At 33.4% G+C, this 27,737-nt stretch overlaps 3 protein-coding genes across 3 annotated transcripts; 2 read left to right on the plus strand and 1 right to left on the minus strand.

Moving 5' to 3' along the window:
• The first annotated feature begins 7,108 nt into the window (after positions 1 to 7,108).
• LOC125202823 (putative serine/threonine-protein kinase At1g01540) lies at positions 7,109 to 10,039 on the plus strand. Its single transcript, XM_048101295.2, has 8 exons — positions 7,109 to 7,610; positions 7,925 to 8,238; positions 8,574 to 8,678; positions 8,772 to 8,894; positions 8,973 to 9,143; positions 9,223 to 9,352; positions 9,430 to 9,639; positions 9,724 to 10,039. Exons 1-8 carry the CDS (start codon positions 7,338 to 7,340, stop codon positions 9,880 to 9,882), a joined length of 1,485 nt encoding a protein of 494 aa, XP_047957252.1. The 5' UTR covers positions 7,109 to 7,337; the 3' UTR covers positions 9,883 to 10,039.
• A 975-nt stretch (positions 10,040 to 11,014) lies between these two features.
• LOC125200691 (mitogen-activated protein kinase homolog MMK2) lies at positions 11,015 to 15,557 on the plus strand. The gene is made up of 6 exons (XM_048098425.2): positions 11,015 to 11,347; positions 12,515 to 12,644; positions 13,134 to 13,271; positions 13,429 to 13,761; positions 14,302 to 14,485; positions 15,137 to 15,557. Exons 1-6 carry the CDS (start codon positions 11,181 to 11,183, stop codon positions 15,307 to 15,309), a joined length of 1,125 nt encoding a protein of 374 aa, XP_047954382.1. The 5' UTR covers positions 11,015 to 11,180; the 3' UTR covers positions 15,310 to 15,557.
• On the minus strand, positions 15,522 to 17,582 carry LOC125200689 (putative polygalacturonase). Its single transcript, XM_048098424.2, has 6 exons — positions 17,497 to 17,582; positions 17,041 to 17,390; positions 16,800 to 16,920; positions 16,553 to 16,727; positions 16,403 to 16,473; positions 15,522 to 16,325 (listed from the first exon to the last, which is right to left on the minus strand). Exons 2-6 carry the CDS (start codon positions 17,365 to 17,367, stop codon positions 15,616 to 15,618), a joined length of 1,404 nt encoding a protein of 467 aa, XP_047954381.1. The 5' UTR covers positions 17,368 to 17,390; positions 17,497 to 17,582; the 3' UTR covers positions 15,522 to 15,615.
• Positions 17,583 to 27,737: the final 10,155 nt, after the last annotated feature.

Consider the following 27,737-nt stretch of genomic DNA (forward strand, 5'->3'; position numbering starts at 1 on the left):
AATTAGCAATATAACACTTCCCTTGTATTAGTTATGTTGATTTTAAAATACACATTAGTTATAAATTTATCAGATATACAACGACAATAGAAAGTCTCAAAGTCCTAATGAGAAAAAATAGTACATATAATTAAACCACAGGAAAAATTCTCCAATATAAGTGATGAATAAATAAGCACTAGTATCACACCTGTGCTATGCACAGACTATAATATTTCAACATATTAATTTCCAAAGACTATAATTTAATTAAATAAAATTAGAATTAATATTAATCTATTATATTAAAGTTGTAAACAAAAATGTACTACTAACAATGAACAAAAAGAGTAACAAATTTTTTTGATTACTCATAATTATTAAAAAAAACTTATTTATACACTACATTCATTTAAAATTAAAAAAAAATCATTAACTTCATCATTATAAACTGAAACCTTCACTTTTCTACACAACTTGTCACTCTCCAAACAAAACTCAAAGATAAAAGAACTCATTTATCTTGTTTAAAGTCATTCGTCTCACCTATAACTACATAAAATAAATATATGTAATTAATAAATATGTCATACCACAACTTTAAAAAGTAACAAAATTAATTTGCAATATATAAAATCAATAATTAGATAAAATACTTAAACAATAATCATAGCTATCGAAGTTTTAAAAATTTTAGTTTCTAAAGAAAAAAGGTTATCGTTCAATATTAATTTAATAATCATAGTACTCTAAATCTATCACAAATGTCTACTTCAAATTCTACATCAGCATTGTCATACGTAGAAAAAATAATGTTATTCTTAATAGGTAACATAAATTCTTGAGTTTTTTTTTTAAATAAAGCATGTGAATATTTATCCCCAAGATCTTCGTCTAAAAATGTGTATATGGTCAAACAATGTCTCATGACAATTACTCGTTCAAACATTGATAGTATTGAACAATATGATAAATGTGATACACTATATTGAAATAGGATAAGTGTAAGCTTTCATAGTTTAAGCATAATGTACACGCTACATTTTAATGTGTGCAATGATGAAATGAAAGATAAATAATTTTAGTTTAATTACTTCAAATCTTTTTATCCAGAAAATAAGTGTTACTTTTGCAAGTACTAAGTAGCACAAGATTGATTCTAACACTATGTGAGCAATCGCAGAACTCAAAAAAAATTCAATTTCTACATTCACTTAAGGGAACATATATTACCAAATTATTCATATTATCATGAAATCCAATCCGATCCGTCTTTGACCAAGTAAAATTAAACATTACAAAGTTATTTCCTAAATTCAGTAAATTGCATCAACAAAAGAAATGAACATAGCAAAAAATTCAATAAACAAACACGTTCGAGCTCTCAACGACCCCAGGAACAACCTCGTGCTCGAGGCCAGCATACTCTCCCTTCGTTTTCTCCCAGATCACAACAATATCAACATTGCAAGTTCGTCATAGCCAAAGCCCGTCTTCGATTGTGCAGATGGTAGCAAACTTTCCATTGAGTTTTGAAAAAAATGACTTTGGATTGAATAAAACTAAGTAAATGTGGGACGCCAACTAATCAAGAGTCACTACTCCCACTAATTAAAAGCCACTACTCCCATTAAAATAGAAGTTGTGTAAATTATATTTTTGCGTTTTTATATTTAGGGTTTAGGGTTGTGTAAATTTACGTAAATTATATTTTTGTGTTTTAACTGATGTAAGTAATAAGCCGATGAATTCCGCTTTGTCTAATAAAAATACTTTACTTGTTATCTTCAAAAGTCTTTCAGATTAATATATTCATAGTAATTTATAAATATTGGTTGAACTATTAATATATCTTATTTTAGATTACATGTTCATTACTTTCGTACCAAACATGAATAATGCTTTATGATGAATTATTTAAAAATATTACCATTATGATTCTTTAAAAATAATTATAATTAAATTATAAATTATTTACCTAAATACCTCCAAAATTCCCCTTATTTACGTATAATTAAACCACAGGCAAAATTCTCCAATATAAGTGATGAATAAATAAGCTTAGATAATATTCGTGGGCTTGATTGTTAAAGATGACTATAAACTAATGGGCCGAACTAACAGAATTCGTTGGTCGGCCCAATATTAAGTAGGCTTGGTAACCCTGCACACAGTAACCAATTCAAGGCCCATTTATGTTATTCTTATACTCCAGTATAACAGTAGTAGTTGCACAAATTAGTGATTAAATTATTTCACGATTTCATATTAACTGGAAGGCAAACTTTCGTGTTTTTTAAAAATATAAGGGAGAACAGCTAATGAAAATCAATACTAGTTATGTTAAAAAATGGTTTCTTAAAGTCCAATTAATAAAGGGAATAGAAAACAAAACGTAACGAAAAGCACTTGCCTCTTTTGATAAAAAAACATTCATGGGAAAATAAAGTGTTCAGCCAAAATAAAGCCTGAAATCAAGTCTTAAGAAGGAAGGATTGGAAAAGTATCCAGCCAATCATGACATTATTCTTTATAGGAGGGTTATTATAAATTTTATTTGGTTATAATATTTAATTTGGTAGGTATCTATTAATTTACTTGTCGTGTGTCACTTTATGATTATTGTACATAATTTAGGGTGTATGATATGAACGTTACAAAGTCGTAGTAAAAGCCAATGGGATAAAGCTGACTTTTTTTTAGTAAATTTGGTGCAGTTTGTTTATTTTAGGGTGTTTGGTTTGAGAATAAGAATTTGTTATTTGCTCTTTAGAACTATAATGACATAGTAAAGAGTCAATTGGCACGATTGATTAAAGTATATTAACATAATTTCATGCTTACTAAAATTATATGGTTCTTTTCAAATTACAATTATCAAAATATTATACCCCTCATGTCCCTATATATTTAGTTCACACAAATTAATAGTAATATGTGATTTTAGCAAATTTAAAAGGTTAATATGAACTTCTCATGATCCAATTAATTTACTAAATAACCAAAGCACATAGTATATAATTTGTATGATGTAATAATTTAGTGGAGAGAAAGTGCAATTTTAAATAATTGTTACCTAAATATCTTCAGATTCTTGACTTAGGTACCATGTGCCTGTCATTAATTATTTTCACTAATAGTAGTGAGTTTTAGAAATTTAAAATTATGAAGGTACCATGTTCAAATCACTATTAATTGAGCATGAATCCGAAGTAGTAGTACTTTTCATTGTTACATTGTTGAATCTGTACCGTGTTTTCACTTATTTTAATTTTATACGTTTAACATAGCTAAGTAATCATTTATGAAATTAATCTATAAAATTGTTATTTTAAATCAAAATAAATTTTGAAAGCTGGAAATATATTTTCCAACTTCGTTGTTTTGATGTTTAAGTGGGAATATATTTTCATTATAATTTTTAAAACAAATAAGAATATTTATACTTGCTTTAAGCTTTCTATGTTTCTCCGTAGAATTTAGTTACCGCCTCAAGCCATATTCACAGCTCATGAGTCATGACCAAAAATCCCCTAACTATGCAATATTTCAAATACTATCATATTCTCTGTCTTTCCATATTTGTTCTATTTTTTTTTTCATTTTAAGTATATTCCCTATTAAATATTTCATTTTATACATACTAGTATTTCATAAACGGGCCACATATTTTACTAGTAACATACTATTTTATTTCAAAATTAAGTATATAAAATTAGAATATATATACATTCCACCATTTTTTTTAATCTTTTATTTAGAAAAAGTGGGATATATATGTAGCCGGGACAGAGGGGGAATTATTTTTGCATCTACACCAAAAGCCCAGATTGACTGATAATTTTGTTATAATAGTATATTATCCTTTAATATATGGAGTACTACTTTTTCCGTCGATCTCTTGATATAGGCAATTCGTATTTTAGATAAGGATTAATTTCTTTTTGACAAAAATTAAAATTTTAAATTTTTAAATTTTTTTTCTCTTTTTTACTCTATTATTTTTTGCATGCAACTAAAGAATAGTATTTTCTTAAATCTTGTATAAAAAAGAAATATATTTTCACTTACAAGACGTATATATTCGCCGATGCAGTGATGACTTTATTAACACTGCACTAGTTTACTAGTATGATAAAACAAACAAATGAAATGTTATTGTAAGATGCAAAATAATTCAACTTTATAATGAAAGCCTAAAAGAACAAAAGTGGCAGTATAATTAGTTATCCTAAAGTAACACTCTTCCCCTTAATTATGACACCAATAATTAAAGATAGTGAATATGTACCAACTGGATCAATCACTTCCAGAAAATGACCTTGTAGTGGTTACCAAATTATATTTTTAAGTGAAGGCTAATAAAAGTGAATAATTCCTCTAAATTAAGCTATAACTTATACCTAGAAAAAGGACACTACGTAAAGATTATATTAAAATAAATCAAGTGCTCATAAAGATTAGTACACATCCCATTTAATTACATGATCATGTGGCATAAGAATATTAACTCAGTCTCAAACTAATAATTTTTCAAATGTATGTACCATGTGATGCATCAATCTCGTTTGAGATATTGTAAACTAGTTTCAATGAACATACTTTTGTAAAAATTCGACACTAGAACTTGTCCCCAACTTTTGCCAACATAAAATGTCTACTACCTCCGTCCCCCAAAATTTGCTACACTTTGACCCGACACGAATTTTAAGAAATGTAATGGAAAGTGAGTTGAAAAAGTTAGTGGGATGTGGGTTCTACTTTTAAAGTATTAGTTTTATAATAAAATGTGAGTAGAAATGAGTTAGTGGAATATGAGGTCCACTACCAACATTGGTAAAAGTGAAGTGTATCAAATTTTCAGGGACGGACCGAAATTGTAACATGTATCAAATTTTTAGGGACAGAGGTAGTACTATAAAATTTTATTATGTTCATAGGTGTGTGTAAAAAGTAACAACCATGTTTAAATCGACATAATTGGAGATTGTACGTAGGGTCGTTTTTTTGATAAGAAAGTAAGGTTATTGAAATATATGATTTTTAAGAATATATATTTCTTAATAGAAAGATAATAAAAATTAATTAATTAAATTTAGTTACTAGACGTAATAATTAAATTATTATTAACATGTAGTATGATTTTTTCTAATAGTTAAAGTGAATTTCTTATATTATTCAAGAAAGTAATAATAATAATAATAATAATAATAATAATAATAATAATAATAATAATAATAATAATAATAATAATAATAATAATAATAATAATAATAATAATAATAATTTATCAGTACAGCACAGACTATGACTCATAATTCTAAAATACTATTTGTATAATAATCTGTTGATTGATCAGATTAAATTATAAAAATGACGTTTTAATTGAAACAATTATAAAATCGTATTGTAAAATAAAGTAACTAAATTACATTGCAACCTAATTTTCAAATTTCACGGGAATTAACTCATACACAAACAAACCATATGAGCTGTGTTATTAATAAAAACACACCTTGTGGTTGTGTGCTTAGTTATTCATCAACAACAAAATAAATTGATTAAATGAATAGGAGCGTATTGATTATTTTTGGTATTGTAGATGAAACCGTGTCTCAATTCATTACCAGACCGTTGGAAATTGGCCCCAAAATTTGGTCACAGATTAATTTGTGTTGGTATGCAACTGAAGATAGATTTATTAATTAATAACCAAAATAAATAAATTTGATTGTTTACATAAGTATTTTGTTTGGAATTGAGTTCGATGTATGCTACAATAAAACTACTTCAACGAAATAAAATAAATAAAGGTAACTATCTTTAAACTCAAACTTAAATTATTAATTCACCGGACAACATCATTTTATTTAATTTATTCATGATACTTAAATCAAAGTCAAACATAGATACTCAAAGTTTCAGTAGTATAGTTAGTCAATATTTCAGTATATTTTGATGTAGTAGAAATTTTGATGTAAATAAAATAAAGAGTGATGCTATATGGCAATATTATAGTCCCCCACTATAATTAGAGTAATATTGTACTAGTAAGTACTCCATTACTTATAGTATTAATTAAATATTAATTATTGTTATTGGATAAATTAAAATAGTTATATACCCTTTACTCCATATTTGCCTCATTTTGTGAAAATTCCTCTTGTCCTATTTTTCAAAATCTGAATTGCATTTTATCAATGTAAGAATAAAATAATACTAAAATTAGTTGAAGTTACAATAAAAATTAAATAAAAAACCCATTTATAACGGATTTATTATTAAGCAAATCCTCATTGTTGTGTACTTGTTTATATACCTAATATGCATAAGTATAGTACAAAAGTCAATGCAGCAATAAATTTCGTTATCCCAACGTTTCATGAGTAATTAATGTATGTTTAAAATGGCATGTACATGAAAACTGTTATAGACTTATAGTATAATTATTCTTTGAAGAACTACTAATAAAAATAAGAAATTCAATTTTTTTTTAATACTCTCCTCCCACTTTAGCTTATTTTCTTATTCCCTGATATTTATCCCATCTCAAAAATTGAGAATATAATTATAACATTCTTCGCTCATTTTACTTCATTCGAAGTTTCGAACACTTTTTGAAATTTGATGCTATTTATATAACATTTTTTTAGGATTATAGAAGTAAATAATCCAAAACTAATGAATTTATTTGGAGCAATGTTATAAGTCGAGTGAAAAAATGTCAAATTAATTTGCTTTTTTATAGAAATACTCCGTAGTTGGTAAATGGAGTACTACCAAAATTGGTATACAACTCAAAATTTTAAAATTTTCTCAATTTTTATATCCGTAAGTTTTATATCAGTGTACAAACGACGTCGTTTTTTTATGTTTAAACGATATCGTTTCAATCAGTATAACAAATAGTAGTAGTATTATTTTCAACATTAGTAAAAGATATAATTCAATGTGATAATCTTCATTTAATACTTTCATTTTCAAATGTTATGAGTAATATATTTACTAGTAGTATTCGAATATTTCAAATCATATGAGTTAAATTATTACTAATAGTATTACAAAATTTATTACGTGGATTTTAATAATAATATAAATACAAAAAAAGGTAGACTGAGTGGGCACATTTTCGTTCGGACAGTGTGTATTACACTCAGACAGGCGCCCATTTCATGTACTAATCCTCTCTCTCTCTCTCACACACACACAAACCAGCTCGCCGGCGAATAAACTTCACCGGCGGGAGGCTTTCCGATATCAATTTCCCCGCTCCTGCATCCAATCGCTCCAGTCGCTCCAATTTCAATTCGCATGTCGGCTCCTCCACCTCTCTCACTACTCCCACACTAGACTCAAAAATGTCGGTGTTCGATGCGGCGTTTCTGAACACGCAGCTGTCGAAGAGGACCTCGATCTTCGGCCTGCACCTCTGGGTCGTTATAGGGATAGTCCTCGGAGCCGTCATTGTGCTCATCCTCTTCCTCTTATCTCTCTGCATCACCGCCTCCCGCCGCCGCAGCATCACCACCAAGGGCAAGATCACCGCCGCCGCCGAGATTACTCCCGTCGTCTCCAAGGAAATTAAGGAGATCGTCTCCGCCGCCGCCGATCACCGCCCAATTGGGCCTCAGGTATACTCATTCCGAGATCTAATTTCTTAATTTCAACTCTAATTTTCAAGGATTGTAATTCAAATCATGAATTTTTAATCAAATTTGGCTTGAAAACAAAATGTTGAATCAAGAAAGATTCAATTTTTCTCAATTGCTCCAACTTTATTTCATGAAACATGTCAATTTAAATGGTTATTATTCTGTAGTATTTGTTAATGAAGTGAGTTATTTAACTATTCAGTTGTAGTAATTGTTTTGGAATAATGTAATTCATCAAATCATCTTGTTGTTTATGTTGCTCTAGACTAATTTGAGGATATTTGATATTTTAGGCTGTTCCGGAGATACAGATAGATATGGGGAAAGTGGAGCACAGGGTGGTGTTTTCTGATAGGGGAGCGTCGAGTGGCGAGAGCAGGGCCACGAGTGGGGCCGACACGTGGTCGTTTGGTGGAGGTGGTAGTGGGTCGTTGCCGGAGGTGTCTCATTTGGGATGGGGAAGGTGGTATACTCTGAGGGAACTCGAGGCAGCCTCGAATGGATTGGCAGATGAGAATGTGATCGGGGAAGGTGGATATGGTATTGTGTATTACGGTGTATTGGCTGATAATACGAAGATTGCTATAAAGAACTTGCTCAATAACAAGTGAGTCTCTTCTTCTTTTTGCTTCCTGCAATTTCAGTTGTCATGGTTAACTTTTTCATTTCGGATAGATAGTCTGATGCACGCACCGAGCAACAATGGCTTAACTAGAATGGTTGATTGAACTTGAAGTCCAGTACTAGAGCCATATGCTTTTAAATTGTACAGTAGTCCTTCATTTTCTTATGCATCTCGGAGTTGGAACATTTGATCGTTTGCATCGTTAAATGTCAAGTTAGTAATTTAGGAACTGCATTTAGCAAGTTTTATGTCACATGTGTGAATGTATTATATCATTTTGCTTGTCAGCTAAGCCATGGTGTGCCATTATTAAACAGGGGACAGGCCGAAAAAGAGTTCAAGGTAGAAGTTGATGCAATAGGGCGAGTCCGACACAAGAATCTTGTTAGGCTGTATGGCTACTGCGTGGAAGGGGCTTATAGGTATGATTAATACTTAGTCCATTTTCGCTAGTCATCGCATGATTTACACATTTGAGCATCATTTTGTTCTAACGCGCATTTTCTTTGATATAGGATGCTAGTTTACGAATATGTGGATAATGGAAATTTGGACCAGTGGCTTCATGGAGATGTCGGGGAAGTCAGCCCGTTGACATGGGATATCCGGGTGAATATAATTTTAGGAACTGCAAGAGGGTATGTGGTGTAAGATTAGTATGATCTCTTGCATTGTGCACCTTGTTTTTTACAATCTTCGACTTGTCTTTGTGGCAGCTTGGCTTATTTACACGAAGGTCTTGAACCGAAGGTTGTTCACCGTGATATCAAGTCCAGCAACATATTGCTCGACCGTCAATGGTATCCAAAGCTGTCAGATTTTGGGCTTGCTAAGCTCTTGAATTCGGAGAGCTCATACGTGACAACTCGAGTAATGGGAACATTTGGGTTCGTAAACTTGTCTTGATATATCTACGTTAAGCTGATTTTCGAAGTTTAGTACTAATAATATTCGTTCTCCTGCTAGATACGTTGCTCCAGAATATGCTTGCACGGGTATGCTGAACGAGAAGAGTGATATTTATAGCTTCGGGATACTAATTATGGAGGTTATTACCGGAAGAACTCCTGTTGATTATAACCGACCACAGGGAGAGGTAAATCCTAGTAAAATCCAAAGAAACGTCTGATGTTTCTGCGTTTATTTGCTACGCTCACGAGTACATGATTACAGGTTAATCTGGTCGAGTGGCTGAAAATGATGGTTGGAAACAGAAAGTCGGAGGAGGTAGTGGATCCGAAATTGGCTGAAATGCCTGCTTCGAAAGCGCTCAAACGTCTAATCTTGATAGCCCTTAAATGCGTTGATCCCGATGCCCAGAAGAGGCCAAAAATGGGCCATGTAATACACATGCTCGAATCCGAGGACTTGTTGTCTAATGAGGTACGCCTCAAAACGCATAGGACGAATGGTCCATTGTCCTAATGTTGAGCTCCGTGTTTACTAAAATGTCACGTAAAAATCCAGGAGAAACGAATTGCTCGTGATTCTACGAGCTCCCACCGCGGAGAAAGTCATCGAGGCTCGGAGGTGACTAACAAACAAAGCAACGAAGGTACACCTGATGTTAGTGAAGGAGATAGCAGCAGTATGAACAACCATCACGCATCAACTAGATGGAGATAGTGCACAGATTTGTGGCTTTTCAATGTACCAAAATATTATTTATCACCATTTTTTCTATAGTTAGTGCCTAAAGCATTGTTGATTAGCAAATGCGAAATGAATGATTTTTGTAATTTTGTAATGAATCCAATTTTATGAAATTATACTTCTCTATTCACTCCCTACTTGTCACAATTTTCCTTTGATTCAGTCATAACTCATTTGTCATTATTTTTAACTCAAATAAAAATCTCTTATTCCACTCGCAACATATCCTACTCAATAACTCACCATGAAAAATTATTGTTGACAACCACTAGACACATACATATATATTTTGGTGTCTCCTAAAGGCCACTCCATAAACAATAAAACAACCATAAAGCTTCCATCACTCTGAAAAGATTGAATATTCAACCTTTTTCATATATTTCTTTTTATTTTAAAGAGATTATTTCCATGCATAATTTCATAAGCAAAATGTTGTAGTATCACTTTTAGTTTTTACTATGTCTATTTCTCATATCCATAAATTCTCATTTGCAGCAATACACCCTTTTCCTTTCACTGTTACAAAAATGGTTGTAGAGTTCTAATGTAATCCTCTTTTAATACACATTTATTCGATGTTTTAGTTATTTTGTTTCAATTAATATTTTGCATATTGGACTATATCAATGTGCTTTGCAATAAAAGTGACCCAGTTCTCTTTTTATGAATACAAATAAATAAAACATACTCCCTCCCTCCAATTCAAGATAATCACATTTCCTTTTTTTTTTTTTCAATCAAGATGATCAATTTTCAATTTTGAAAATAACCTCATCTCCTCATTAAAATATTCAACTATTTTTTTTCCTCTCTATTTATTCTACCTAACAACACTTCTTAAAATTCCGTGTCACTCAAGAATATGATCATCTTGAATGGAACTGAGGGATTACTCTACATTTTCTCCTTTGATTACATTTGATTTTTACTATATTCACTCAAACTAGTAGTACTAGTATTTTTGCAAGTTGGAGTAATACAAATTCTCATAAGTGAGAATTAACAATTAACATAGAATACTATTCATTGTTGGAAAAGTAGTCTAGTCAACTATAGTGTAGAAATTAGAAATATATGGTTGAAAGTTGTTCACGGGTAATCTCAAGTTATTCCAGTTCAAAATTCACAGGCAAAGCGAATCCCCAAAGCTTCAAATCCATCAACCTACCAAAAAATCCAGTCTTTGAAACTGGGCTTCTTCAATTCTTCTCATATTTCTTTCGGATTACAAAGGGTCCCGCGCCTTGTGCTTGCTGGCTGTGTCGGCTATGTCTAAGGAGCCGAGTTCGGGCGATCACGGTGGGAACAATTTCCATGGCGTGCCAACTCATGGCGGAAGATACACGCAGTACAATTTGTACGGAAACCTCTTCGAAGTTTCTAGAAAGTATGTCCCTCTCAGGCCCGTCGGCCGTGGGGCGTACGGCATTGTATGGTAATGATCCGGGCGATTCTCTTCTCTGTTAAAATCGAGCTGCTTGATTTGATTTGCTTCGAAAAATTTGGTTTTCTGTTGCTTGAGGATTGGATTTTGTGGTTGATTTTGGTTGTTGACTTGCCTCTTCGTCTGTGGTTGACTTGGAAATGTTGATTAATCTGTTGTTGAATGTGATTTGATCAAGTAGGGTTTTTGGTTATTTGATCATTGTATGGTTTGATTTCGGGTTGCCTTTGTTGCTTTCTGCTTGGTGGGGTTTTGAATTGATGAAAATGTGAAGTTGACAAGGACTGTATGGTGTTGCTTTTGTGCCGTTTGTTTGAGCTGAAGTGAATCGAATGCTTTTTAATGGCTTCGGTCTAGGTAAAAATACGGATGCATCGGGGTTGAAGTTATAAGAAGTATTAGAGCCCCATTCTAGGGAGGTGCTGGCGTTAGGGAGCTTATATGTTTTAGCTTGATCAGATTTATATGACGAGGAGCTCTAGCTTTTCTCTCGGATAATCGGTCTTGCTATAAAATGATGCACTTAGTTTGGTTGGAAATGGGTAACCGAAAAGTGCAGCTGGTAGTATCATAAAATAATCTGACTAGCATAATTATGCATTCGTAGAACATGGGCATATGTGGAAACTTAGGTTTTTCAAAGAGTAAATAACTAATGGATGATGTTTTTTCCCTAAAAAAAGCATATTGATATAGAATGCAATCTGATGGTCTGACTCTGTTGACTTTGGTTTATAGTTATATTATCATATACACATTTTTAGTGTATCAGGATTCTCATCAAATCTTTCCCTATATATCATTGTCCAACTGGCATGATGCAAACTTTTATTCTTATGATCTTATCACAACGGCAATGTGATGGGATGAGTAATGAGGACGCATCTCATTTTGTAGATATCAAACATGGTTTGTGTTTTTTTTTAATTTTCTTATAATTGGTAGGTAGCTATTGAGTTTCTCTGCAAGTTATCTTTTGTGCGGATGTTTGTGTATTTTTTAAGACTGTTATTGTTGTTAACCCAAAAGCTTGAAACACGATTTTAGATTTGGTTTTAGAATTAGAATCTGAAAATGTTAGTTTATCATCCTGTTTGCCAAAAAAAATCTGATTTTATCAATGATTGAGGGGAATTAAATCTTTTTTACTTGCTTCAGTGCTGCTGTAAACTCTGAGACACGTGAAGAAGTCGCCATTAAGAAGATTGGCAATGCATTTGATAACAGAATTGATGCAAAGAGGACATTACGAGAAATCAAACTTCTACTTCACATGGATCATGATAATGTGAGCTTTTTCACCTAAACCCTGTAGATCGTCAGCACTTCTTTTTCGTATGCATCAGGAGATTCATTTTTCCAGTGGATTTCGGCCATTAGTTCTTCCCATTATGATAATTTCAAGATTTAATTTGACCCTTTATTTCATGTGCAATTTTGTTCTTTAGATTTGTAATTTTGGGTGTCTTATTGGTTCAATTGTTCATGATGCTCATATTATCATATAGGAATCATCTAACCGAGATGTAAATAGTTTCAATACTGAATCTAATCGAAATGGATAAAAGAGGAGGTGGCACATTGAGAATTATTTCTATAGCTCTCTAGGTGAACAGGAAAATTAACAGACCTCACTCCCCGAAACAATTAGTTTTTTTCTAAGCGATAGTATTACTTAATCAGGGACATATTTCTACAACTTATATAACTAGTCATCACGTCTTTGTGAATGTTTTCGGGCCAGTTCCCTAAATATTTTATTTTCTTACTGTAACAGGTGATCGCAATTAAAGACATAATACGGCCACCTCAGAAGGAGAACTTCAACGATGTCTACATTGTTTATGAACTTATGGACACTGATCTTCACCAGATTATCCGGTCCAACCAACCATTAGCCGACGACCATTGTCGGGTTTGGCCTCGCCTTCTTATCTCATAGATGAGATCTAGTTTGTTCTGCATTGTACAAATACACTACTAACAACACTCGATGCCTTCATTATATTTTATTTGTCAAACTTGACTTCAATATACTAGGAACTCAACTGATTCTCGATGAAAACTTGCAGTATTTCCTTTATCAAATCCTACGGGGACTTAAGTATGTCCATTCTGCAAACGTCTTGCATCGAGATCTTAAACCGAGTAATTTGTTCCTCAATGCTAATTGTGATCTGAAAATCGGAGATTTTGGCCTCGCAAGGACTACATCTGAGACTGATTTCATGACGGAGTATGTTGTTACTCGTTGGTATCGAGCTCCAGAACTGCTCCTGAATTGTTCAGAATACACTGCTGCAATTGATATCTGGTCCGTAGGTTGCATACTCGGTGAGATCATGACAAGACAACCTCTATTTCCCGGAAAAGATTATGTTCACCAATTGAGACTCATCACAGAGGTATTCTTGCTCAAAAAGTCCAAAGACACATAGGATTTCAATTGAATATGTTTTTATAGTGCAATATTCATTGTTATTCATGAGCATCAATATTCCTTCTTTATATGGACAAAAAAATATAAAAATATTACTACATGTTCAATTTGTATGATCAAGCTTTCTTGATATTAGATATTCTTGTACGTTTATTAGTATAATCTGATCTGAGTATCATGACAATTTTTGTCTGCTGATATTGTGGTTATGCTCGGCTCTACAAATTCTGATGGCATAAGCATGAATGATTCTAAATATTCGTGTTTGAGTATAAATCGATTAAGGGCACGATGATATAGTGGTGTCCCAGTAATTTGGGAAGGCTCTACAGTAGTATATAACAAGATCGAATATGAATTTAGAAATTGCAACCTTGCTATCCCATTTCTCATGCATTCTAATCATCACTTAAATTCATACTCCGTATTCTCTATTTTTAAGTTCTCTTTTTTTAAGTGTTTGTTTAAATACTGACTTTGTGTCGTCTCTCTTCATTTTGTGAAGCTAATTGGCTCCCCAGATGATGACAGTCTTGGGTTTCTAAGAAGCAACAATGCCCGAAGATATGTTAGGCAGCTCCCACAGTACCCAAAGCAACAATTTTCTGCTAGATTTTCGAATAGTGATCCTGGAGCTCTGGATTTATTAGAGAAAATGCTTGTGTTTGACCCAAGCAGGCGCATTACAGGTAAAGTTTCCTAGTATTTCAGTAGAAGTATGGTTATGTAACCCTTGTGTATCTAAATATGTTATGGTACCTGAATTCTCCGCCGAAGTTTATTATAGCTTTATTTCCTTCATTGAAAGATACATCTACAGTTGCAAAGCTGAGAACTATTTAGAGGCTTCAATTCATCAGAATGTCATATTCTTTTCAATTTCAAAGAATGGTTGTGTTAATAAAAGAAACCCTCACCTAGGACTAGCAGCGTAGCAGTTTTGTCGACAGTCTTGCTCATAAATCGTGACCCGTGATTTTCGATTCCTGATCCTCTATTATATTGTTATCATTGAATTGAAGTATGGGATGGTGTTTTAAAGTCTTTCGTGAAATGTGTGTTATGCATCTCCCATTTTGGCAATGCTTGAATGCAATTTAAAAGCTCGATTTTTTATTGAGATAAAAGTCATCAACTATGAAATTCTCTTAGTAGATGATTTAACTGAAAGTGGGTTGTTTGTTACCCTCCCAGACAAGCCAAGTACTTCTTTAAATTGAATAGTGGATCATTAAACCTGTATAACATAAATTATGTATTCTATGCCTTCTCTTGTTTTCATTTAATCGGATCATCCCGACTCTTTTCATTAATGCTCATATTTTCTTGATCGCTTGCAGTTAACGAGGCTCTGTGTCATCCATATTTAGCACCCCTTCATAATATCAACGAGGAACCTGTTTGCCCTCAGCCCTTTTCCTTCGACTTTGAGCAGCCATCAGTTACTGAAGAGCACATCAAGGAACTCATATGGAGGGAATCCGTAAGATTCAATCCTGACCCAACTCATTGAAATATGTTATTATGCGTGCTCTCATGTTTGTAGAATCTGTATATCTCACAAATATTCTCTAGATGGAGATATATCGGCATAAAAAGGACTCCTTTTAGGTCATAGCATGTTATTTGCCTGTGTTTTCCTTCGCGTGAATGTTTTTACAGCTGTGCTGAAGTAACATAAACGTACCACCAACTACAATTTGATGTCTTCTGTAATTTTCTGAATGAGATAAATTCAAGATTCCTCGTTTCTGTATTAAATGTTTCATACGAATAACATCATCATAATGCATATGCATTGAGTTCAAGAACCAGGCTATTACAAGTAGTTCTTCACATAGGAGCATTTCTGTAGCTTTAGATCATCGATAGGTAAAGTATCCGTTGGGAAGTCACACATGACCTGTTTGTCTTGTCCCTTATCGGGCAGCAGACTACACGGTTGAGGCACCACCCTACTTGTGACCCCCTTGATCTCACTGCATGTCCACGGATACTTCTTGGCCTTCTTTGCCATCCCAATCGTGACATTGGACATGCAGACTCCGGTGAAGGGATCACCGGATATTCCCTCGAGCCTAGCAGCCATTGTCACATTCTCCGCCACCACGTCCCTGTAGTTGATCCCCTTGATCTCTGGTAAAGCTTTAGGATCATAGTGACTATCAGCGTGAGAGCCGTAGTTCCCCGTCATCCAGAACACCCATTTCATGGTGTGCAGACGCATTCCCTTCACATATACGTCCCTCACATACCCTCCTCTCCCGACCGCCGTCTTTATCCGGACACCCGATTCAGTGTTGATTGCCGTTATGTCCTCAGCTCTAACGTCCTCTATCCCACCCGACATTTCACTGCCTAGCGCTATGGCAGCGCTGTAAGGCGAAATGCAAGTGAGGCGCCTGATGATCAGCTGTTTTGTAGGCATACCATATTTTATACCGTATTCGTCCCAGCCGCTTTTGACTGCTATGCAGTCGTCTCCAGAGACGATGTAGGCGTCCTCTATTCTCGTATTTGTGCAAGAATCTGTTGAGCAATGGATTCATCACTGGTTTTGATGTTTATAGGGAGAATTTTGGTTGAAGAAAGTGACATTCACATACCTGGATTGATCCCATCTGTATTTGGGGATGTTACTGGAGCTAGGATTGTGATGCCTTTAATAATTATATCACTGCAGTTTTCATAGCGTTTTCAGTTACTTATAGTAGTACATATTTTGTGTTTGTGTGTGTGTGTGAGAGAGAGAGAACCTGGAGTAAACAGGATGGAGATTCCATGAAGGAGAATTAAGAAAGGTGAGATTTGAAATTTGGATTTTGTGTGAATGCATGATTTCAATGAGATAAGGCCTAGTGTATTTTAGCTTTTTCTTGTGAAATTGCTGCCACCAAACTCCACCTTGACCATCAATTGTACCATTCTCACCTGATATATATATACAACAACAATCACATTCACCCTTCAATAACATACACACACACTAACATGAGGTCTTACCAGTAATGACAACATCAGTGAGGTTTGTTCCAAAAATAAGACTTATATACCTCCCTCCTGCTGCATCCCTTCCGTGTCCGTACGATGGTAACGGATCCACCATGCCCCACGACTTTATATCCTGAAACACCTCTTATCAACACAGTTGCGCTATCAAACCAAGCTATAAATTAACCTAGTTGTGTGTGGAAAACTGAGAAGCATAATGACTACTACATGGGATACCTAGATACCTAGATACCTGAGAAGCGAGGAGAATTGCTTGTTTGTGGAGATAGAGAGTGAAATGGCTAGTGAGGTTGAAGCTTCCGGTGAGCCATTTACCGGCAGGGACGAACAGCTGTGCACCGCCATCCGATGCGTACTTACTCAGCTCGTTCACCGCTCTCTGGAAAGCCGCCGTGTTGAGTGTCTTCCCGTCGCCGACCCCTCCGAATTCCAGAATCGATGCGGTGTGACCTCTGCAACTTATTGCTGAGTACTCACCCGACTCTGCAATCCTTCCTTCTCCGCTTGCAAATGTCATCAGCATCACCACAAACACCACCATAACCTCCATCACATTCATAATCTTAATCACCTATTAATTACCTACACTCATGATTAAACATCATTTTAAAGAGATTTTACAATAATACAATATCAATGTATGTGAAAAAAAGCATGTTAAGAAAGAAGAGGTAATGGAGTGTGTTACTTTTTAAGTGGTGTTGAAGAGTTCCACAATCCTTACATTTGTTTGGAGTGAAGTAAGCACATTTATAGATGAAAATAATCATCATCATTCATTTGATTTAGTCGATTATGTGAATGTATTAAATCAATCTATTGATTTTGAAATATGCGGCAGTTGAATTCGCCAATTTTTGTGGAAGGGTAAAAAATTCTACACAAATAAACGAGCTATACTCAATCCTGTTGGAGAATAATTCAATTTATACTAAATTCCGAAATAAATAAAAATTTGTGTATTTTTTTTACCAAGATAGTATAAAATGATTTTTTTTATAAAAAAATTATGCAATACATTTACACTTTTTATAGTAGAATTTCGTAGGGACACACAATTTCAATCTCACTGTATAGACATATACAAGGAACACACACATTTCTTGATTAATTTCCTAGGAGTATTACTCTAAATCCAGCATTTACTACTCTCTCCGTTCCAAAGTAATAGAGTCATTTTCCTTTTTAGTAAAAGTCAACATATATTTACTCTCATACTTTTTTCTCTCTTCATCTCTCTACATTTTTCATTTACCACTTTATTCTTCCTTTACTAACTCACCTAACACAATTTTTCTTAATCTTCGTGTCGAAAAGAAACGCCTCCATTACTGTGGAACGGAGGGAGTACTTTGAAAAATAATTTTATCTTTCTATCTTTGATCATTTATCAAAATTAATTGATACTCCCTCTGTCCGCGAATAGGAGTCCCACTTTTCATTTTAGTTCTTAAAATCCATATCGCCAAGAAATGAGACTCCTAATCCCCGGACGGAGGGAGTATCTATTTATGATAGCTATTTTTATAATATGATGTGTTAATTTTATTAATAACACTTCAGCCATTTTTTTATATCTCGTTTTTTTTACCAATTTAAATTAAACTTGTATCGGTACTACGAAGACTACTCCATCCGGTCCCTATCAATTGTCCCATTTTATCATTTACATCTGGTTTCATTAATGTACCCATTTCACTTTTACTCTTCATGTCCCGTTCAAGATTATTTCATTCTTGTTTCTTGAGTGCAATCAGATTTTAAGTGAAATTTTTGAGTGAAATAAAGTAAAGACGGGGGGTGGATTATTCCAGAAATAAAGAGAGTGATCATTTAGTTGGGATAAACAAAAAAGAAAATATAATCATCATGAATGAGAAGGATGTAGTACTATATTTGATGAATAGAGTATATATTTCACTAATTTTATTTCCCTTTGTCCTTAATAATTTGTCGGATTTTAAAAAATGTTAGTGAATGTAAAAAGCTAGTAGAATGTAGGTCATACTTTGATATACTAGTTTTATAATAAAATATGAATGAGTATGAATAATGAAATGTGAGATTGATAAGATAAATTTTTGAAAACTGATGAAAGTGAAAATAGGCGGCAGATTTTCAGGCGCAGATATTTTCTTATAACCGGTAGAAATAAGAGTTTAATGATCGGGATTTAGTGGGTAATTTATTTACAAAATTTCGAGGGAGTACATTTATTTTGAGAATTTCAATTGGAAAGTAGGTTAGCGGGTCCCACTGTAGATATTGGGAGTGGCGTCTCCATATGATCCGTGACCGCCGCCACTTCCACTACTGCCACACCATACTGCAATTTCTGTGCAGCCTCACCACTGACCAACCTAAAATTTACAAATACATCAGCGAAATTAATATTTAGAAAAAGATAAAATGAGCAATTTCATAATACTACCTCGGTAAGTGAAATACTTTTTCTTATTTAACACGAAATTATATTAAAATATAAATAAATTTTTAAGTATAATAGTAATTAAAAAGAATTATACGAACGATTGCCGAATCGTGTCTAGATAATAAATTAATACTAGTAACTAACAAATTTTAGCTATATATTGTACGTGAATGGGAATAAAATTAATATTCTCAATAAATGCGCCTGGCTCAAAGTAAGTAAGCTTATATAATTATTTCGTGACTCCAAAAGAAAAAAAAAAAAGAATAGGTAATTGGGATTGATTTTTTGAAGAAAAAGAAATAAGTACATCGATCGAGTCATCGACACTTATCTAGTGAATGATTGCGATAATAATAGATGATGATGACGAATTGTGGAGTATATAATACTTCTAAGTAAGAACGTCTTCTTGATTCCATATTGCCTTAGCTTCACGCATTAAAAGATATAGGTGTTCGTTCACAAATCTATTGGCATCTATTTTTATATCAAGATTAGTAAATGTCTAAAAACAAAATATTTTCGGTACATTTCTAATCGTTTTCTATAAGTCAATATGTTAGTATTTGTTTATATTCTAAGTTGAAATTTGTCAATGTATGTTGACAAAGTTTTTGGTCTACCGTGCATTTTGAGGTTCGAGTGTTGTAAAACTGCAAGATAGTGCAAATGTATATAACAATTTTTCTTAAAAAAAAATTCCACAAGGCAACTTCTTTATTTATCGAAGGTATCTTTATATAAGAAATTATGTTCCATGACAACAATTGATACACCATTTTTTTCCTCTTCCATATTTATCGTATCATTCAAAAGTGCTATTGGTGCTACTAATAGATTATTAATGAGATAGACTCTATTTACCATTAAGCTACAAGATGTTATTATTATAAAGTAGCATAAATAAGAATATAAAACTCTTAAAAATGCTAATGACATTGCCATGACAATAATATAAGTCATATACATCAAGTACTCCTAAGTGAATCTGATATTAAGTTCTAACAACGAAAAATAAAAATAAAAATCAATCATGCATAGTGGGACGGATGAAGTATATAAAAAAGAAAAATTCTCTCTCCAGAGATAGATTTACAATGCAAGAGAAATTGCTAAAGACTACTGAACTATTACAAAAATTATTGGCTACTTTTAATTTCAATGAAAATAGGAGTACATATTTACATTAAGTGATGCATTAACTACCTAACTCATTTTCAGAGAAAGCATGATAGATTTAAAGAATAGACTAATTCCTTAATACAAAGTTATGTTTTTGAAATAAATTTACCTTTGTAGAATGTAATTTTTTTAAAAAAAATTCTTGTATTGAGTTTAACCTACTGTTTTATTCTATTTTGAGGGGACTAACAAATCAATCTATGATCCAATCATTTAACAAAATGTAACATCCATGTTCATGAAAAATATTAAAAATAAACCACTCATCCCTTAAAAGACTTTATAAGGGAGAGGGTTATCCATACTTATTTTTCTATATCCAATTTAACATTTTGCAGATTAAACACAATCTCAAATTAACAATGCCTGGTCTGGATTGGGATTGCTTAAGCAACTTGACGCAGTGCAATGCTACCGAAATAGGAATCTTAAAAGGTAGCTTCAACTAATTTGTTTTCCATTTTCAAATTGTGAAATCAAATGTTAATTTCTCATCATTGGCATTCATATTTCTAGATTTTGGACATATTTTTAAAGAGACATTAATGAAACTCGATAACTCTTTGAGTAAGAGGGGTATTTGTGGATTCGTGCTATGTTCATACACATATAATGGGAAGATATTGGACATGCTCACCATTACTTCGTACAAGTAAGAATATTATACTTTATAAGAGTATATAGTATTTTGGTAAGATCAATCTTCTTATATACTAGTAATAATTACTTGGTGTGACATATATATGTGTGATGTAGAGGAGAAGCCGTTGGTGATTGGTTCTACGATCGAAGTACATATCGAGAGATTGATACTATATATATCCACAATCATGTTTTTGCCCTTTTTATAAAAATTTAGTCGATCTTGTGATTTGATTATGCTTATTATAAGTGTCGCAGAGGCATACGTTATAATGTACGGATGTACCGTATATATCTCACTAACTTTATCATATTTTAGTCTTGTTGCTATTTGCTAATTTACATGCATATATGCTTGTGTGATTTTTTTTAAAAAAAGATATCGCATTTTATTATTGATCAATTTACAATAGTAACTTTATTTGCAAATCATTCTATCAGATATCGATAAAATAGTATTGGGAGAGGAAAAGTCGATTATGGTGGTTGTCCCATGGCAAAGGCAAATGAATCGTGCCTTGTATTGGAATTCAAAGATAGATGTTCATATGGTAGATTGTGATTTTTTCAGAAAATCACATACTAATATAATTTGATTGTTTTGAAATTCTTGATAAATGAAATTGATATACTCCGTATTTGTTACCTCCATATCTTAAAAATAGAAATTATTTTCATTTTGGACCATCTTTTAAAAATAGAAATTTTAAAAAAAATTTATTTCAGGAAGAGGACCCCACAATCCACTTATTCTATTCAATCTACTTTTTCCTGATTTTTCACTCATTCTTTCTTATTTTACCAATTTCTTCTCTCTTATTTTATCAATTGTGCAATAAAATCCGTTTTGTCAAGGATTTTTATTTCTCAAAGACGGAGGTAGTAGTATTTAATAGAACGGTGGCCCATCATTCAGCCCATTGTTTATATATATCGAGAGAGGAGTATATACACGAGAGGAAAATCGAGAGATATCGTAAAATCGTAATATCTTCGAATGACAAACCCTAATTTCCCGATTGGAGAAACAACTTCCGTGCAATCGCCTAATTTGTCGATTGGGGAAACAGCATCCGATTTGGATTTATGTGGTAAACGAAAAAGAGGTAATGAGATTCAGGAAAGCGATGCCGCCATGGCAAAAGAGGCAAAGACAAAGGAATCGCGGCAGGTATCGGAATTCACAGATTTCGATGATCTACTGCGTCGTTTCAAAAATAAGATGATCTTCGAAAATGAAGACTTCGATCTCATGAGAGATTATTGCGACAGTGATGAAGATTATGATGTGGTAGAGGAGATGAAGAGAAGTCTTCCCTTCGACAACGAGCCCGTTCTCAAATACATCAGTCAAGTCCGCAACAGCGGTGTAAGTCCATCGACTCCAAATATCATCATTATATACTAATTTGAATTAATTTGGAGTTGCATAGTTTTAAGTAATTGGTATGATATTTTAGGGTTTTGATGTGGATGTGAAGCTTCCTCGTTGGCTTGATGTGGGCTGGAATTTCATCCACCTTCCTCTGTGTGATCCTCATCGTCGTGATTATGTGTACGAGCGAGCAAACCTTGCGATGGATGAAATCAATGTTGACATGGTATGCTATACATATATGCTAGTACTATTTAATGATTGATCAAATATTGTGTTTTTGTTTATGATTGAAACATTAATGTTTAAATTTCAGAAAAGCAAAGCGTTCGAGCTTGTGGAAGTTGTCAAGGCTGTCATGTCGAAGCCCATCTTTGATCTGTCGTTTTTGACGCTGGTTGTGAAAGAAGTTGGGGCAGCTGCAACTAATAGTATCACTATCCAAGCAATTGTCTACCATCCCATTGATGCCCCTTGGGAGCTTAAGGAGTGGAGGTTCAAACCAGAGGTGGGGCTATAACAGTAATCCACTCCCTGATCATATTTTTGTGTTACATTTTTTAACTTGTACAATATAATTATATTGATATTCTTATGATCATTGTGTTAATATTTTTAATATACCATGTTGTTGCTATGAGAACTAAATTTCTAGTAGTTTCTATTCCCTCCGTTCATTCGGGAAGTTCCCTCATAGTTGAATCATTTCCATATATAGTAACTTTTTCTTCTTTCTTACTTTACTCTCTCTTACTTTATTCACTTTTTACTTTATTCTCTCTATCTTTTTCTCTTTGTTACTTTTTTTATCTATTTATTTAATACATTCAACATTCATTTCTTAAACTCCGAGCCGAAAAGTTCCGCCTTAACTATGAGAGAACGGAGGGAGTATCATTTTTAGACGGTTATACTTATTTATTGACACTCTTTGCACTATTAATTAAAATACGGAAGTTTTAATCTTGTCCCCTCATGATCTAATGGTACTTAATTGGTTTTGTTTATACACTACAATGCTAATTACTATCCTTTTTTGACTAAAAAATGGATCCTGAAATAACTTATACTCCTATTTTATTCCATCACATGCTTTACTATCATATCTCGCATACTTTATTTATTTCTCATATTTTACTTTATTTTCAATTAATCTAAAAGTTTTGCTCACTTCGTTGGGACGGTAGGCATACTAGCAATGAAATTTTAAAGATCTAATGGTCTATCACGTGCTTATTAGAAAAGATTATTTCCTTATAAAAGGATATCAATTTTATTTGTTATAAATAACATTTTTCGTTATTCTCGTGATATCAATATAATATATTAAAATATCAACACAATTATATGAAATATATTAATACAATTATATTGACATTGTATAATTGGACCGATATAGAAATATAAGAAAATTCAAATTAGGAGAATCTTTATAATACTACTTTATTACTTCTAATTTGATACATGCATTGGAAAAAATAATCAAATTTAAATAATTATATAGATTTAAAATTTTGAGATTTTTTAAAAGCGAAAATTGAACAAGATTATTTGGCTCTCAAGGTCTTATACAATATACATTAAAAACAACACACATAAAGAGACAAGATATACTTGCCAGAAAGCACAAATAGCTAGAGAAAAGAGCGGCTGGCAAAATAATTATGTAACAACAGATTGAAAAGAGCGGCTGGCAAAAGGAAAAAATCGATTAGTGGGGGCCAACAAATCCCCATATATATATATAGAGAGAAGTGTATATACACGAGAGGAAACGTGAAATCGTATTGTATTCGATGGTTGTCGTGGGAAACCCTAATTTCTCTATTGAAGAAACAGCATCTGACTTGGATTTGTGTGGTAAACGAAAAAGAGGTAATGAGATTCAGGAAATCGATGCTTCCATGGAAAAGGAATCGCGGCAGGTATCGGAATTCACAGATTTCAATGGTCTATTGCGTCGTTTCAAAAAACAGATGATCTTCGAAAAGGAAGATTTCGATCTTATGGGAGATTACTGCGACACGACAGTGATGAAGATTATGATGTGGTAGAGGAGATGAAAAGAAGTCTTCCCTTCGACAAGGGGGCCGTTCTCAAATACATCAGTCAAGTCCGCAATAGCGGTGTAAGTCCATCAAATCCATATATTATCATTCTAATTATACTCTGTATTTGATTTGAGTTGCATAGTTTTTGAGTAATTGGTAGTATGATATTTTAGGGATTTGATGTGGATGTGAAGCTTCCTCGTTGGCTTGATGTGGGCTGGAATTTCATCCCCCGTCCTGTCACTGAATCTCGTCGTGATTATTTGTATGCGCGAGCAAACCTTGCGATTGATGAAATCAATGTTGACATGGTATGCTATGCTATACATATAATGATGATCAAATATTGTGTTTTCTTTATTTATGATTGAAGCATTAATGTTTAAATTGCAGAAAACCATAACTTTCGAGCTTGTGGAAGTTGTCAAGGCTGTCATATCGAAGCCCATCTTTGATCTGTCGTTTTTGACTCTTGCTGTGAAAGAAGTTGGGGCAGCTGATGCTAATAATACTATCACAATCCAAGCAATTGTCTTCCATCCCATTAGTGCCCCTTGGGAGCTTAAGGAATGGAGGTTTAAACCAGAGGTGGAGTTATAACAATAATCCACCAACCGCCCACCGATCATATATTGTGTTGATTTTTTTTTGGCACTTGTACAGTATATCAATATAATTGTGTTGATATACCTATGTTATTGTCTTAATGTTGTTAATATACTATGTTGGCACCACGAGAAATACAAAAATTACTTGTAGTTTCAAACATGTAGACTATTTTACTTATTTATTGATATTCTATACAATATTAATTGAAATCTGAAAGCTTTAATCTTGTCCGCTCATTTTAAGATCTAATGTCCTTGATTGGGTTTGGATATATACTACTCCTGTAACACCTCCCCTACTCAATCGTCCGCCGGCCGAGTAGGTGATGTCACAATTCCGGTACCATAAAGTAAGGCAATTTAAAATTTTTAATTTTTGAATTATTAAAAAAAAATCTTTAAATCAATAATTGATATTTACAATTATAGCGAAAGTAGCTTAGTATTATTTAGTGCTAACATGCCACAATTAACCATTCGAAAGAACTAACGGTAACAGAGCTCAGTGACCAACCAAGGATGCATCGCTGAGACAGACATGAACAAACATCGACTGGTACTCTCCAATGCTAATTAACATATAGCACACTCAACAATTTAACCAATATTCTCTTCAAGTAATAATCATACAACATAAAAAGTCTAACAATTCTTATTATTGTTTTATTTACAAAATATTACCACCTCTATCATATTATTATTATTTTATTAATTTCAAACATAATTTAGGCAACATCTCCCCTATAACCATGAACCATCACATGCCTAGAAACCAACAATGAGTAATATCAATCCAACATATCAACAGCCATCATCCTCTATCTCATGGATTTACCAGATTTATAATCATATATCACTTTGTAAATCAATAGGATAGAGTACAAAGTAAAATGCATATCACCAATTATTATGCACACACTAACCAAAATTTTCACATAATCAAACACATATAGCCTCATTAAGTGCTCAGTGACATACTAGGGTACACGGACCAGATCAGAGACAGAATCAGAATATCAGAATCAGATGCAGACGCGGATTTTGTCCTCGAGAGGACTCCGCACAGACCACCCATTTCGAGTGCAGACAGATAATCAGATATCAAACAGATCAGAACGATCATCGCTTCGGTTATCCAGAAGATGAGTAATCCGAGATGATGCAGCGCTGTTGTCCTATGGCATGCCAATTGTACCCACAGAATACACTCAAGCACGGGGCGCAGACATAGTCAAGCATACTTTATTTCCGACAATCTCAAACGTAACACATCATCATAGAGAGATCAGACATATCTCAAACAGATCAGACATTATCACAGACATATCAGACATATCACAGATAGATCAGATGTCATCATAGACAGATCAGATGTATACACCTCATCAGCATATATAATTGTAACGACCCGCCCATTTAGGATATAATAAATGCGGCGTTCGCTAACTAGGTAGACTTAAATGCATCAAAGATCATAGGCTAGGGTTTCATTTAAAAATGATTTGACCAAAGCATTTAAGGAACAACTAAGTAGAGTAAGAATCATGCCTTAGCAAAGGAATCCAACAAAAGATTTATTTAAAATAAAAGCTTAACAAAGTTTTCAAAATAATATCTCTAACTGTTCATATCCCAAAATATACCCACGAAAAGAAAGAATAGAAGTATTTATCCCAACAAAAGATCACAGTTTTCATAATCAATAGCGGAAGCGACCAAGAAAGAAGTGAGGCTATGTATGAGGACACAACGACACCTTAAGTACCAACCGATCATTTTATTATTCTCTACTCAACACCGTCGCCCGCTCGTCACCACTCAACCTGCACATAAGGAAAACACATGCAGGGCTGAGTACGATAAACATACTCAATGGGCTCATTGCCGAAAACAGTTTTATCACAATTATAGTTATTATCATCATGCCATTTTCAAGTGTCCATCGGGGTTTTAACTTTAGAAAGACCCGAGGCACCAAAATATCTTCTTTCTCAAATATCACGGTCGCGCAACCATTTTTTCTCATAGACGTTTACCATATCCTCATTCTACATGACAAGGAATGCGGCCGCAATCCAGGTCACTAGACCGGCCAACCCGTACGCTGACTCTCGGTCTAACATTGGTGTACACTAACCCAAGTAGAGTTTGCGGCTCTACAAGGATCCGAATTCGATTAAATCAATAGTGGCATAGCCACGAGGGATAGGCACGACAAAACAAATCAAGGCATGATAACACATCTTTCATTCTCATCAATATCATTTTAGGACAATGTCCTTATTTTAAAAGAAAGCCCACCTCGTCGGTTTAGCTTGATAGTATTCTCTTCTCCTCGCTTATCACGCTGAGAGCACGAAGTATCACCTTTAAATTAGGCGTATTATAAATCAGTTTCAATCATTGATTTCAAATCATGCATGTCTCCCATATTTCCCTTTTTCCCATCGATTATTTTCATAATCACCAATCAAAATCAAGGTATGATTAGCATATCATTTTTATTCAAATAACAACTCCAAATCATCATTAAATCGTGTCACGCATGAGTGTTCCACACACACAACACACGCACACGATCACAACACATGTGCACGCCGACCGAGGCGTGCACACACACAAACACACGGTCTCGCA

Source organism: Salvia hispanica, chromosome 2, assembly GCF_029641045.1.
Source record: "Salvia hispanica isolate PSC_SH4W2 chromosome 2, Shi_PSC_v1, whole genome shotgun sequence".
Classification (NCBI taxonomy): domain Eukaryota; kingdom Viridiplantae; phylum Streptophyta; class Magnoliopsida; order Lamiales; family Lamiaceae; genus Salvia; species Salvia hispanica.